Source organism: Nomascus leucogenys, chromosome 25, assembly GCF_006542625.1.
Source record: "Nomascus leucogenys isolate Asia chromosome 25, Asia_NLE_v1, whole genome shotgun sequence".
Lineage (NCBI taxonomy): Eukaryota > Metazoa > Chordata > Mammalia > Primates > Hylobatidae > Nomascus > Nomascus leucogenys.
Genome location: NC_044405.1, coordinates 738,474 through 753,996, shown reverse-complemented (window position 1 = coordinate 753,996; position 15,523 = coordinate 738,474). Strand labels below are relative to the sequence as shown.

Sequence of the window (15,523 nt, the reverse complement as noted above, 5' to 3'; positions counted from 1 at the left end):
GTTTAAGAATGGCTCATTATATCAAAAGGACAATTAAAAGGGAATGGCAGAGATGAAAGCTGATAGATGAGATAGATTAAAAAGATGAGAAGTTAATAGAATTAAAGGAAGCATACATAGTTCACATTTTTGATACAAATGCCTAGGATCAAAAAAGAATAGAAAAAGTGGTAAATAAAAGATGGTGAAGTAAAGATGAATGACATGAAGCATGTTTGAATGCTACTGGGAAGAGTCCATTGAAATGGAAAATAGAAATTCAGTAGAGAGAGAAGAATAAAACTGTAAACCAAGTTGCATCATCCTCTGACTAGATATTCCATATTCTTCAACCTGCTCTACAGAAGCTTCCTGGAAGGATCTCTGTTATTCTGTGGGCTCATCTCTTGGTACTCTTCCTTTCTTTCCCTTCATGGGCACATACTAAGCATTCTTCCAGGAATTCCAGCTTCAGAACCTTTGCAAACTGTATTGTGTTCCAAGACTTCTCTTCTCTCTGCTATTCCCCTGGCTGACTTTTTCTCCAATTCAAGTCTCAGGTGAAATATTCTTTCTGACCATCTGCTGAATTCTAAACCCTCTCTAAATCTTCACATATCTGGTTCCTTCTCATCATTCAGGCCTTAGCTTTAGTATCTTCAGTGAAGCTCCTCCTGATCAGTAAATTAATAAACCCTCCTTTTGCATCCTCACTCAATCACCCTGTTAATTATTAATATAGCATTTCTTATGTCACATTCTTATGTTTATATACTTGTTTATATGTTTATCACCTGTCACCTCCCTCTAGAATTAGACTTGATAAAAACTGTAATCTCATATTACTTCCTCTATGCCATATCCCCAGAATGTGAGATAGTGCTTGGCATTTAGTAGGTGCTCAAATAAAAGTTTATTGATTTGTTGAATGCTAGGTTTAATTTATGGGTTAATCTTCTTAGAACACATAGGAATTTAAAAGGCATGTTGCTATAAAACTTAATAAATCACATTCAGTACAAATATGTAGGTAATGGATAAGAGAATTGAGATAAATAGGGTTATTATTTGAAAAATATTTTAGAGGATTTTTCTTTTCTTTTTTCTTTTTTTTTGAGATGGAGTCTCACTCTGTCACCCAGGCTGGAGTTCAGTGGTGCGATCTCGGCTCACTGCAATCTCTGCCTCCCAGGTTCAAGCAATTCTCCTGCCTCAGCCTCCCAAGTAGCTGGGACTACAGGCGCCCACCACCACACCCGGCTAATTTTTGTATTTTTAGTAGAAACAGGGTTTCACCACGTTGGCCAGGATGGTCTCCCTCTCCTGACCTCGTGATCCACCCACCTCAGCCTCCCAAAGTGCTGGGATTACAGGCATGAGCCGCTGCACCTGGCTGTATTTTTAATCTGAATACATTTTCTTTTTAATACATAGTTGTAATGATTCTATATCTTTTATAATAATATCAACTCTAAATTTCATCCCTTGGGCATATAGTACCTATTAACAAGAGGAGGTTGTCCAGGAATACTTTGCTACTAGAAAGTAATGAGTCTAGTGTCAAACATGTACTATGGATACTCCATTTTGTATATAAAACATGTATAAAATTAGGATTGTATTTACATTCAGTACATATTTATTAAGCCATGTACAATCCTAGGCACATAGGATTTTAAAAAATAAACAAAATGCAGTAGACTGATGTCTAGTAACTCAAAGTGAATAAAGATACAAAAATTAACAATATCATGCTTTAAAAAGGCTACAATAGAGTGTGAACAAAATAATGAAAGGTCAGTTTGTTTTAAAACCTCTAGGCCATGAGATCTTACTTACCTGAATTCAGATACCTTCCAAATGCTTTAGTTCTCTTGGGGGAAAATCATTTATACAAAGTTCCATTTCCCTGGTATATAATACCTTTCTCCACATTAAGTGAAAGCCTTTTTCACAAAGGGAGAAGAGAAGACGATTTTTGTTGCCAGTGTTTCAGTGGAGCAATTAAGCTTTGGCTGTAACAAGAAGTTGCCATAAGAATAGAAGCACAACAAAGAAAAAATGGTTGTGCAATGTCATCTTATTATTTCTGAAAGGGTCTAAAGAGCAGAAAATGGCCTTTCCTGAGTTGTAAAGGGTCTATAAAACCAAGTAACTCAGAAAGCACTAAAAGAAACACTGAGAAATAATACAAAACAAATAAACAGCAATAGAAATTGTGTTGAACAGAGCATGGCCTTTGGAAAGAGAGGGAAGATTTTGTGCTTCTTAAGCATATCTCATCACAGTCCTTTCTGAAAAATTAAAATGATTTCAATATTTTCCCATTTATTTAATGCAAAAAGGTATGGCTTCCTCTGACAAAAACGTCACATTTCCTACATAAGTGCTATTTTGCAGAGACAGAACAACAAGTTTATACTGGTTGTGCAAAGTCATCCTTAAAGACCAAAGATAACAGCTGAGTATAAAGATTGGAAATGTTGCATGTCAGATATTCTTTACTTCCAAACATTTATTTGAGCTTATAGTCTCTTTAAAAGGATTGGAAAGCATTATTATAAATATGTCTCATTCAAACATGAGTGAGAAAGCAAATATTCACCTTTTGAAAATTGCAGTGTCTTTGTAGATGCTATTTATCAGCTGTTCAATGGAAAGAATGAGACAAAAGCAGGTGGAGAAATATTTCTGAGTCTAGAACTTTCCGGATGAAAAAGTATTCCTATATGTATTACATCACGTCTAGTGAATTCAACAGAACACAATGATTTTTATCAATTCATATAAAACTTAGCACACAAAGAGTTAATTTCCAAAGTATTTTGAAAACCTTAAGAGGAACTATCCTTAAGATAATAAGTAAAAGCTGTCTAAATACAAATTCAATAGTAAACTAGTGGGAAACATTCCTGAACTTTTTAAAGAAAACAAGAGTCATTAATGCAATGTTAATTATATTTTATGCATATTTTGTCATAATAAACAAGTGACACATATTCTAAAACATGATGTGGTATGCCGTGGCTATCTTTTGTTTCACTTAGCGCATATCTTCTAGAAAGCAAGAGGCTATTTTTTTTACAGTATGTTATTTGAAAAATTTTCTTACTTGAAACAAATGCTGTTTGTCCACAAATTTCCAAAAAGAAAATGAAGACAATTTAAATTCTGCTTTATCTAATATTAGCAGGTAGACTTTGCATAATATCAGTCTATTCCAATACTAGCAAATAGCAACTTTGAACCTCTTGTTCCATCTATATTACACTGCAAAGATCTTGTTTTTTTCCACGGTTTCACAGTGGGCAGGAGTGAGTCATTTATAGATATTTCTGAATTCAATCCATTTTGCTGTATTTTGAAGTAAAAAAAAAATTGGTAAAACCACTCTGCTTTAGTATGACTGGCCAGTTGTAACATATTTTATAATTTTGAACCCAAAAAGTGTGGTGTGCTTTCAAGTTAGTGCTTAAATTGACTCAGACTTCAGGTTTTAAGGTCACATTATTAATTTTTCCACATTTATGATCTCAACATATTTTATATTTAATCTTTTGTGAAGAATAATTTGTCTTTACCTTGAGCTGTGTTTGTGCTAGGCCATAAAATCGGGCGGTGACCCTGTGGAATCAATGGGGACATTAAAGCGACTACAGAAACTGGTTTGGACTAAGAAAGCCAGAGTGCAGAATCTGGATGAGGTGAAACCGACATTAATAAACCTCCGTAAGTAAGAACTCAATAAGCTGTTAAAATTCCTTTGAGGGAGAACTAAGGAAGCATACATTAATGAAGCCCATTTTGATAAAGTCTTAAGATAATCATTAAACATTGAGGATTTTTTTTATTGCCAAGTTATTTTAAAACAGACATCCCCATCTATTCCTGAATTTTACCCCATATTTATGCACCGCCCTGTTTCTCCTTGCCTTCAAGACCAGGCTCGGAGACACAGTGAGAGAGAGCAATGGAAGAAGCTCTGCAGTGTCCACTGTCCCCATTCCTTGGCCATAGAGAACAATGTATTTGATTTTTGATGTAAGCATAGCGAATTGGTATGTCCATGGCATGCAACTTTGATTTTCATTTATTTATTTATAATAGCATGTCTTAATTAATCGAACTCTTTTAAAAATACCCATTAAACATTTGGATTTAAAGGGATTCCATGACATAGAGCAGTTGACTCTGGGTGATATATATTTCTGTTTTCTGTAACTGTTTTCTACATTACTAGAAATTTCATCAGAGTCTTTGCCACATTGTGTAAATATAGATCTCACAAATGAACTTTATAGTATTACAGATATGGCTTTTATTTTTGTCGTTCTTGCTTTTTAAAAACCATTTCACTGTGAGACACACTGCATCCATAAATCTCTTGACAGACCGATATTAAAATAGACAATTTCAGAATGTCAGTAGGATTTCAGTCCAACCCACTGAGATTTTATTCTTTTAAGTAAGGCAAATCATTTTATTTGTTTCCTTATAATTCTTTATTATACACATGACCTTAAAAATTAAAAATATTGGCCAGGGGCCGTGGCTCACGCTTGTAATCCCAGCACTTTGGGAGGCCAAGGCGGGCGGATCACGAGGTCAGGAGATCGAGACCATGGTGAAACCCCGTCGCTACTAAAAATACAAAAAATTAGCCGGGCGTGGTGGCGGGCGCCTGTAGTCCCAGCTACTCGGAGAGGCTGAGGCAGGAGAATGGTGTGAACCCGGGAGGCGGAGCTTGCAGTGAGCCGAGATTGCGCCACTGCACTCCAGCCTGGGCGACAGAGCGAGACTCCGTCTCAAAAAAAAAAAAAAAAAAAAAAAAATTAAAAATATTTAAGAATAGAAATATAGAGGTGGGTTTTTTTAATTGTATTTTTTTCTCAAATATCTTTCAGCATATTATTTGTATGTGGCCTCCATTCATTCCAGTGAGATAGAATTTAATCAATAGTTATGGTTTCAAAAATGTCAGAAAAATGCGACTCTTACAAAACAAAAAATTTTATATAGCAAAATAACTTGCTTTATAAATAAATGCTACTGTAAATAATTTTATAAAATTGAATGACTTCTTGGTTTATCCATTGCGGCTCATTTATTTCTCTTATATAAAGGGAAGAATAATTTCTATATGTGAAGAATTATAATCATAGTTTTTAACCTATTTCTTTGTCATTCAGAAGACGAAGATGACACGTTGATTTCTTGTTTGAAATTAACCAAGTCCCGAGAAAAGAAAGTGAGTAGTGTTAGCACAAGGAGGAAGGAAGAAATGGAGATTAGATTGGATACTCTTTCTGCATCGCTGGGTAGATCCAGCACTTTAAATGACTGCCACTTGGAAGATAAATTAGCTTGGTATGAAGGTGAAGCTTACATGTGGCATCACTGGAAGCCTTTTCCTGAAAACCCTCTCTGGACATGTGTTGATTTCCAAATAGCACAAATTGGACCCTGGGACCACTGCTCCTCTTGTATTCGCCACACACGTCTCAAGTCTTCCTGCTCAGATATGGATCTCCTACATTCGTGGGTAAGTTTGCAAACTACAGAAATGTGTCATCTTATCTGGGGTTTTGTACTGTCAGGAAAGAAACAGATAGCAAAAGTGCTAATCAGTCAAATTTATCAGTGTCGGAAAAGTTACCAGAGCAAGAGTTGTCTTTCCAAAAAGCAACCAAACTCTTGTGACTTTTACCCACGTTAACATTTCATATATTCCTTTGTGTACAAATTAATGACTGCATAAAGTTTTTCCAGGGATTTCTTTTTGATTGAAGGAAGATTTCGTGTGTTGACTGAGATCAAGAAAATGTGAAGTGAACTGTCTAAATTATTGCAGTTATAATGAAATTTCACGAAAAATAATAGCTAATTTTAATGAGCATTTTCTTTGGGCCTGCCATTTTCCTAAGCATTTTATATGCATTATTTCATTTAAATCTCACATCAACTCTATAAGGTAAGGACTTACATTGTGAAATATTACCTTAAGAAATATTATTTTTGGCTGGGCGTGGTGGCTCATGCCTGTAATCCCAGCACTTTTGGGAGGCCAAGGCGGGAGGATCATGAGGTCAGGAGATAGAGACCATCCTGGCTAACACGGTGGAACCCCGTCTCTACTAAAAATACAAAAAAATTAGCCGGGCGTGGTGGCAGCTACTCGGGAGGCGGGAGAATGGTGTGAATCCGGGAGGTGGAGCTTGCAGTGAGCCGAGATCGGGCCACTGCACTCCAGCCTGGGCGACTGAGCAAGACTCCGCCTCAAAAAAAAAAAAAAAAAGAGAAATATTATTTCCCCTCATTTTACAGTTGAGAAAATGGAGGCACAAAAAGTTAGTAACAGGTGCAAAGTCAGACAGCCAACAGGAGGTAGAGCCAAGACCTATAACCTAGGTCTTGCTTTTAGCTAGAGATCCTGCTTTTAGCTACGACATCAGAATGTTTTCCATTTACGAGGGCAGACTCTAAGGCTATTATGTGATACGTGAGAAAGAGTATGCTCTCTGGAGTCAAACAAATTTGGATGGATTCTGGCTGTGCTACTTTTCCTTTCTTGGCTTGGATAAGTTATTTAAACCTTTTAATCTTAACTTTCTTAACTAAAAAATGGAAATAGTCAAGAAGCTAAAGTCAAATATTATAAATCTTCTAGTACTTAAGAGTGGTACTTTTTTTTCAATTTCATTGTAAATTGCTCAAGGCATGTTTTATAACTTTTTTTCCCTACAGCTCCTCTGGTCATGTGTGTTTTCAGTGAATGAAGGGGACAATTTTGTGTATCCAGTGAGCCTACTCTCTACCATTTTCCTCAAAGAATCAGTCTCTTCTTAGACAGAAGCTACATTTTATAACATATTTAGAGGTCTCTGAAAAGGCATATTTTCTCTTGGACCTTTTTTTTACCTTTTAAGATTTGTGCATTAAGTCTGCAAAGACTAGAATTAAAGTAAGTTGTGTTCAAAGTGCCATGGTAAATATAACAGATATCTGATAACAGACTTAGAACTGATGAAACTGACCAACATTAATCATTTCTAAATATCCTCCTTCTTCTTTAGCCTTCTTCATCTTCTTTTCTGGGACTGCTGCACTTTGCAGGTTTTCTCTTAGAGTAGCTTCTTGGAGAGTAGCCGGTAATATAATTAGGACGTGCTTCTGATGACTCCCTCTGACAGCTTCAGAAGCAGGATCAAGGCTGGTGACTCCTTGGCAAGTGGCTAAGCTGTTGTATAGGCATCTGAACACAAATAGTCAGAGTTTCCTTCAAGAATAAAATCTGGACTCCCTAACTTGGCATTTCTGGATTTCATCAGTCTGGACTCAATCTAATTTTTCAGTCTTATCTGTTCACTACCCCCACCTTATTGATTTCCTATGCTGAACTGCCAAACTGAATGATTTGCTATTCCTAAAGGCTGTCTCACACTTTCTTCCCTCTATCTTTGTGACTGTGTGATGGCCTCTGCCTGGTATATGAATTCTCTCTGTTAGAACCCAGCCCGTCATCCCTTAGACTCAGATCAAATACTTCATCATCTAGAAAGCTTGTCTGAGTAACACCAGATAGAAGTAGTCCCTCCTTCCTTTGAACTTCTACATTATTTGAGGGCATTATTCTTTCATTCCATATTCATGAAACACATCCTGCCACCTACGATTTGCTATTCACAATATCAGGCACTGGAGATACAGAGCTAAATGATATCTACACTGCCCTCATCTTCATGGAACTTACCACACTCCACTTGTGCTGGAATTAGTTCAGTATCTGTATACTTCGTATGAATAACTTATCTTTGTATCCTCTATAGTTCCTATAATGTAATGGGTCCTCAATAAATATCTGAACAATTGGCCAGGTGTGGTGGCTCACACCATTAATCCCAGCACTTTGGGATGCCAAGGTGGGAGGATCACTTGATCCCAGGAGTTCAAAACCAACCCGGGAAACAAAGTGAGACCGTGTCTCAAAACAAACAAACAAACAAACAAACAAAAGTGAGCATTTTCTAACATGAAGTGCAGAACAGAAATAAATAAATAAATAGCTGAGTAGCACTTGTTGCCTAAATAAATGGAGCTTAGAAACCAATGGACTTTGTTTCCATGGATCCAGATAAAGCATATTTCTTCTTGTTTTTCTAGCTGTTCTTATAGCCAAAGCTTTCCTCATTCTAATAAATCCAGTTATACATAAATTATTTTGTACATGTGAGTGTTTGTGGATGTGTGTAGGTGTAGGGAAATACACAGTAGTCGTATTTTTCTTTTTTGTTTAGATAGTTTTGTCTATTTTAATATATAACTTAATGATTAAGTGAATTTTATCTGCAGAAGGTCAAACATATCTACAGAATGCTCAGAATTTCAGATGATACCGTTCATTCAGCATTCGTGACAGAAAAGCCTCAGTGGACTTGGAGAGAGGGTTCAAGAGCATGTTGGAGTTAAATTGGTTTGGTAAACTTAATGAGACCACTTACACTCCGGGATTTGAGACACTAAAGTGAAAGAAGTTGGATGAGTGCAAATTCTTATTTTTGTATTCTACACATATATTCTATAACAACAACAAGTGAAAAATATCCAGTTTCATTTTAGCATAGCTGGCATTTTTTTCAATGGTAATTGCAGGGTTATTATTTAGGTTATTTAACTTTCATATTATAGAATGTAAAGAAGGCAGTGTTGGGGTTTGCAAAGATGTGCTTCTGTAATGAATGTTACTTACTATTAATGGCAGGTAGTCAGAGGCGACATTTTTGCAATTTAAAAGGGTAAAAGTGTGATTATATTTTTAAAAATATATGTGCCAAGATATGCAGATATGATGGAGCTGGGCCTAAGCCCCATATTTCATGGGAAATGAATCCAATCTACAAGGACACTAGTTTCTCCTTGACTTCAAAAATTTTAGGAATAGAACATTCTGGTGTCTTTTTTTTTTTTTTGATGGATTCTCACCCTGTCGCCCAGGCTGGAGTGCAATGGCATGATCTTGGCTCACTGCAACCTCTGCCTCTTGGGTTCAAACGATTCTCCTGCCTCAGCCTCCCTAGTAGCTGGGATTACAGGCGCCCGCCACCACGCCCAGCTTATTTTTGTATTTTTAGTAGAGATGGGGTTTCACCATGTTGGCCAGGCTGGTCTCGAACTCCTGACCTTGTGATCCGCTTGATGTCTTTGATTCTATTATTACATCAGAGTTTTTAGGTGGCCTGAAATTAACTCATCTTTGAGGAAGTCCTTGTTCACCCAGGTATGCTTCCTGCTAAGCCCACTGTAGCCTCCCAGTCTCAAGGTGGGTGCTGATGGATTTAATGTAGCTCCGACATTGCCAGCAGAGTGAGCTTGAGTAAACTCCTTACCCTCTTTCACCCACTAATTCCAATTCCGTAAGGTGGTTTCAGTCCTACTCACTCTCTTTCCTCTGAGTAACCCTTTGCATACCAAAAACACCCAGTAGTTAGGCAAGGTTATTAATATCTATTAGAAAAGTTTAATGAAATAGTGTTGGGATTCGTCTATAGTAAGTAATGTTTATTGCAAAAATCAAAGCACCCAGAGGTCTGTAAGACTGGAACATTTTATTCCATTGAGATACTGTAAACAAACTGAATCAGACAGGGAAATGTATTATTTGTCAAGGGCTCTTCACAGAAGTCAACAGGAAAATGAGACACATAGAGATGCTTAACATGAAGTTAAGTTGTTTGTAATGTCTGTGGGATCTGGGAGTGAAGAAATATATGTGATTATGGAATTGATATAAATTGAGAAAGGTAAAAGATCAGATTTATGAAAGGGTATACTCCACAAGAGAAATGGGAAAGGAAAAACTAAGGATGACGATCTTTTCTAACATGTGAAATGAGTGGTGTTGAGAGGGGATTTCAGCTGCATCTTAAGAAAGGGAATAGCGGAGGTGACCAAAAATAATCTTTGAAGCCAAGTGTTTCAAATCAATTTATAAGAAGAATAACTGAAGAGTACTTATGAAGCTCTGTAAGCTAAGAGCATGGAACATCTTAACAAAAGGAGGAAAATGAGCCATAGGCTTGGTAGGGAATGAGGGTAAGGAAGGATAGAGTTTGTGGGCTGTGAAGGAGACAAAGTCTTCCTTTCATATAATGGTTTTGTAATAACACATATATTTTTCAAAATCTGCGAGACTTTTTCAGATTTATAAGGATAAACAAATTATTTTTATAAGATTAAGAAATGGGGCCGGGTGTGGTGGCTCACACCTGTAATCCCAGCAATTTGGGAGGCTGAGGCAGGCAGATCATGAGGTCAGGAGATCGATCGAGACCATCCTGGCTAACACAGTAAAACCCTGTCTCTTCTAAAAAAAATTAGCCCACCATGGTGGCATGCACCTGTAATCCCAGCTACTTGAGAGGCTGAGGCAGGAGAATCACTTGAACCCAGGAGGTGGAGGTTGCAATAAGCCGAGATTGCATGACTGGACTCCAGCCTGGGAGACAGAGCGAGATTCTGTCTCAAAAAAAGAAAAAAAGAAAAAAGAAACGGATGCAATCTAGACATGAACAAGGAGCAAATATCCATTCCTCCTTTCAAATTTCTAAAATATTTTCAAACCCATTTTATAAAGATAGCGTGAAAATGTTTAAAAAGTGACAGTAACAAAAGATCTTTCAGGAAGAGGCAAAGTCAAAGACCCAAAAGAACAGAACAGAGATCTGCTTATAGAAGAATTCAAACATAGTATAGTGAGAAAAATTGTAATAGTGAGAGACAGAATCATATAACAAAAATCAAAGAAAAATGAGTGGAGTTGATATACAGCATCTGAAGGTGAGAACATAAACAAAGCTGTACTTAAAGGTATCTAAGGCAAGTATGAGAAGGCTTTTTTTGGAATCTTGCATGAACTCATCACAATGGTGACAAACCGTGTGGATGATGGAAAAATTCTTTACGCAACTGTTTCAGTTGGAGGAACAGGAGGTCTGCTAATGCTCACCAATAAATAGAGTAACAAAAGGTTTTACAATTCTTTCAGTTCAAATGTGCAGCAGTGGATGCTAATTATTGACATGGGAAAGTGCTCTTGGGATACACAGCTTCACTGTTAAGTATAAAAGTTTTAATACGTCTCAAGAAAACCAGAGGTCTCTGGGAGACAGACGACGTAACCAGAATAAGCTGTCTGTGCCTGTCCTCCATTTTGTCTCTCTGTTCTCTCCCTTGGCAGTCTCTCTCAGTCTCTCTGACCCTGGTCTTCCCCCTTCAATCAACATGACACACCATTATCAGATTAATCTAACAGATTAATTTTCTTGACTATTCTAACTGATAAATGCTACCCTGATTAATGATCCTGAAGCTCAAATCTAATAATGTCACTACTCCCCTCACAAACCTTTAAACGCCTCCCCGACAACCTACAGGGTCAAATCTAAACTCATTCACCTAATCTTCCTTCTAACCAGATGCACACAGGTCTTTTTTACACACTCTTTACTACAGACAAAGTGAGTATCATCCTTTCATCAAGCACAATGATATTTTTCCCATCGTCATATCTTCATACTATTTCCTCATTTTGGCCTTTCTTTTCTTCTCTACTTATTTGCTAAACAGTGGTGAAGTTTAAAAGTGTAGGTGAATGAGTGAGAATCCACGGTGTAGACTTTGAAAAATAGAAATATGCAAAGAAAGAATTAAGGCTAGAGAGGACCAGTAAAAAGACAGTGAGTAAGGAGGCACATGGTTTAGGAAAAAGGAAAAACAATTCACGGATTCCATTCTCATTTTCTTTGTGCTTTAGTGATGTTAATGTTAGGCTCCTGCCAAAAAACCTCTGTGTTCCCATTTGTGGTGAGTAGTAGTATTTTTGGACCTGGTAAATAATAAGACATACTAAGAAGAAAGCTCACACACACACACCCAGAAGAAGGTAGACTATGAACTATCAATGCATAATTCCTCATAATTTAACGTCCTTGCGTTTCATCTCCAATGTCAAAAATCATTTGTTGGAACAGCTTTAAATTTTACTTTTTTGCAGTGCAAATATAGTGGGATGGAAAGGTAAAAAGTTTCAGCAAATGTATTTGGACCACTTATGGAAAAGAAAGCATCATAAATGGTCATCTGGACTGAGAATTTCAAAAAGATAAATAGGGAAATGTGATACAAAAATGCCAAAACATATCTATACTCACTATAGTCTGTGCTAAAATTAATATACTTGACAATCAAGATTCTAAAAATAACTTTATAAACTTAAAGTGAGCAAGAAAATAATAATTAATTATGACAATTTTATATGATGAAATGTCAATTATGACCAATTTAATGTTTGATGGTAGGAGAATCAGCATTTACCCAAGAGAAGAATTTGAAAATTAGGAGATCCTGCAATAGCTTATTCATTCATTTATCCATTCTTCACTCATTTAGCAAAGTCATGTAAGGTGCCTCCTAAGCCATCCAGTCTATGAACTTGAGAGCTTAGAAGTATGCATGTGTGTCAGGAGAAGGGGTGGACAAGAGAGTTTACCGGATCTTATTAAAAGAAAACAGTAAAACGAAAGAATAAGTAGTAGCAATTTTTGGTGTAAAAATTCAATAAAATGGCAAACACTTTGTAGTACCTGTATATAAAATAAGCCTGAAAAAAGGTCTCGCCAGACATGCAAACACATTTTTTATTAGATAAAGAAGAGCTTGTAGAATAAACACATAAAATATGAGATATTATAATAGTAGAAGATGTGAGGTTTATGGAAATTCCTTAGGTTGAATATGAAGAAAGTAAATCATAAATGTGCATAAAATGTTTAAGTGTCTTTTCCAATAAAACCTTTTACGATAAAAATAAAGATAAAATGAGAAAATGTAATTTCTCTGTAAGTGTGAAGTATTAGTCTAGAAACCGAGGACAAATAGAGATATTATTAAAATAGACTTTTGAGACACAGCAATGTAGCATTCAAACCCGTCAAATTATTTGGGTTGATGTTTGGCTTTTCTCAATTACACAAACTTCATGCATATGTGAAAAGTAATAGTCCTGGGATCTAGTTATAGAATTGTTATGGAAACCAAGAATCCCTCTTCTTCATGAATTACCCTAAGGATTTTGCTCTTTTCTCTCTTCGTGTGTTTTCACTCTGTGCTTGTTTACTCAAAGGCACCATATTAAGGAGAAAGTTGAATTGATACTCCTTATAATTGAATTGATACTCCTTATAATTGAATTGATACTCCTTATACTCCTTATAATAAAATCTTCCTAAAGTCATCATAAAACGTTTGTAATTTAGGTTAGTTCTTATAATCATGAAATAAGATCCATGATAATCAATTGTAACTACATTTTGGCTTTCACAAGACAGTTGGAATATGTTTCATTGGATTCTCAAATAGAAGGAGGAAGACAATTATGGACAATCTGAGGCGGGGGGCGGGGTGCCAATATGCTTATTAGCCATGAGAGACCTGAATGTCCTTTTTACTTAGAGCCTCTCTTGCATGCTTCAACAGAAGGAAGCAAATCACCAAAGCTGGGCATCAATCTTTGGCAGGAGAGAAGCCTGAATGTTAGAACACTTGAACGAGCTCATTAGAACATATAATGAGCCTTGGCAAATGCTCGAAGTGTTGCCAAATTTTCTTTTATTGCAAAGAGATATGTTCATAATTCAAATATTGCTAAGCAAACTATAGAAAAGACATATTTTGCATGTGTAGCATGGTGTGTTACAGGCTGTGTTATACCCTTAAGCAAATACTGCTCAAAGCCAGAAGAGTCAGCTGTGAGCTTAGCTGTCATAGTAGGATCTCTTTGGATCAAATTGCCTAATCTCCATGGGCTTCTATCTCCTCATCTTTGGAATGGAGAAGACTGTCAATGATTTTTAAGATACTTGCTGTCTTCAATAGTTTGGGTCATAAAGATACAATGAGGAAGATAAATTATATGTGCAGAAAAAGTTTTGTACATAAAGGTTTCTTTCTAATTTTTCAAAGCAATTTTCTTCAGATGATGCCTGTTGGCCTTATTTCTACATTTTTTACCTTTACCTAAGCTGGTTTAGGTTTAGGGTTTTGTTTTTGTTTTGTTTTCCGAACAACTATACTTCCTCTATCCCATCTACTTTCTCTCTCCCTCATGGTCTCTGGATGCATCAGCCATAACTTAAACGATGTAAGCCAGAACCAGCAAGTATGCATATGAATTCACTTCAGGGCTACAGAAACTTCTTCATGAACCAGAATTTTCATTTTCATTCTCAGGAGCTCTCACCATTCAAACAAGAAGTACTTTAAAAATCTTTTTAAATGCTATTTCAGAGGAGTAAAGTCTGCTTTGAAAAAATGGATGGGTGAAGTTTAAGTAAGACTGTAGAAGGGAGCAGAAGATCAGGGTCTGTGCGGTATAAAGAGTGCTTGGCTAGAGAGAGACATCTGCTTTTGCCACCATCACCCTGACCCCCACCCATCATCACATACACACTAGGTGCCACCTTGAGTGGTTCATGCCTTTGAAATCTTGTTTTCAGCACAGAGACACATTGTGATAATCACGGTCACCACTGACTTAGCACTTGACTTTATTTCAGGTACTTTTATGTATTCTTTTAATTGTGTTATGATTCAGTAAGTGGTACCATGGTATCATTATTTCTATTTTAATTGTAGAAATCTGAAGCTCAAAGAAGATAACTGATTTATGCAGGTGGCAGAGCAGGATTTTAAGCTGAAATCTACATAGAATCCGAAGTTTTCCTGCAAAGATCATGGCTTTGTAATTTTTGAGACTAGGCTAGTAACTTACCCTTACTTATCTCATCTATAAAAATGGAGACATCAGCTCCCACCTTGCAGTATAAAATGACACCTTGCATGTGAAAGGGCTGATTAAAAGTAGGGGTTTAACAGCTTGATAATTAGAGACCCTGCCTTCAAGGTGCAATATAACTTTTCTCACATTCGCTCTTATACTAGCTCTATGAATTAGGCAAATCATTACTGCCATTTTACAGATAGAGAAACTGAGGTGCATGAAGATTAAGTGAATTACCTGAGATCCCAAACAGCGTATGATGGCAGAGCTGATGCTGAACATAATCCTCCTAACCCTTAGTCCTGACTTTTCCAATCACTAAGTTGTCTTTAAATTTTGCAGCAGATATATAAATAACCATGGCAGTAAAGAGAAGCAGCATATGGTGGAAACTTCATGAGTCAAATAAGCCTGGCCTTCAATTGTGACCTCACCATTTACTGTCTGTGTAACTGTTAAGTCACTTCATTTCTTGGAGTTTCAGTTTCTTATCTACCAAATGGAAAACACAAAGATTTCTTTGTGGAATTCTAGTAAGAATTGGACTAGATAATGTATGTAACATCTTTAACTGTACCTGACACCTAATTGGAACTTAATGAAGAAAAGCTATTATTTTCAAGGGAAATTATTATCATTTAATTATAATTTATTATTATATGTTTCTAATTATTTGTCATTCAGTAAACAACAGCATAATACTGATGATAT

General features: G+C 36.4%; 1 protein-coding gene across 1 annotated transcript in view; it reads left to right on the top strand.

Moving 5' to 3' along the window:
- Nucleotides 1-3,955: 3,955 nt before the first annotated feature.
- The window catches only part of SAMSN1 (SAM domain, SH3 domain and nuclear localization signals 1), a 91,234-nt gene continuing 79,666 nt past the window's right edge, over nt 3,956-15,523 (top strand). Inside the window, exons 1-2 of the mRNA XM_003263782.3 lie at nt 3,956-4,037; nt 5,169-5,521. Coding sequence (XP_003263830.1) covers nt 5,261-5,521 — 261 coding nt within the window. The 5' untranslated portion in view covers nt 3,956-4,037; nt 5,169-5,260. The remainder of the gene's footprint in view (nt 4,038-5,168; nt 5,522-15,523) is intronic.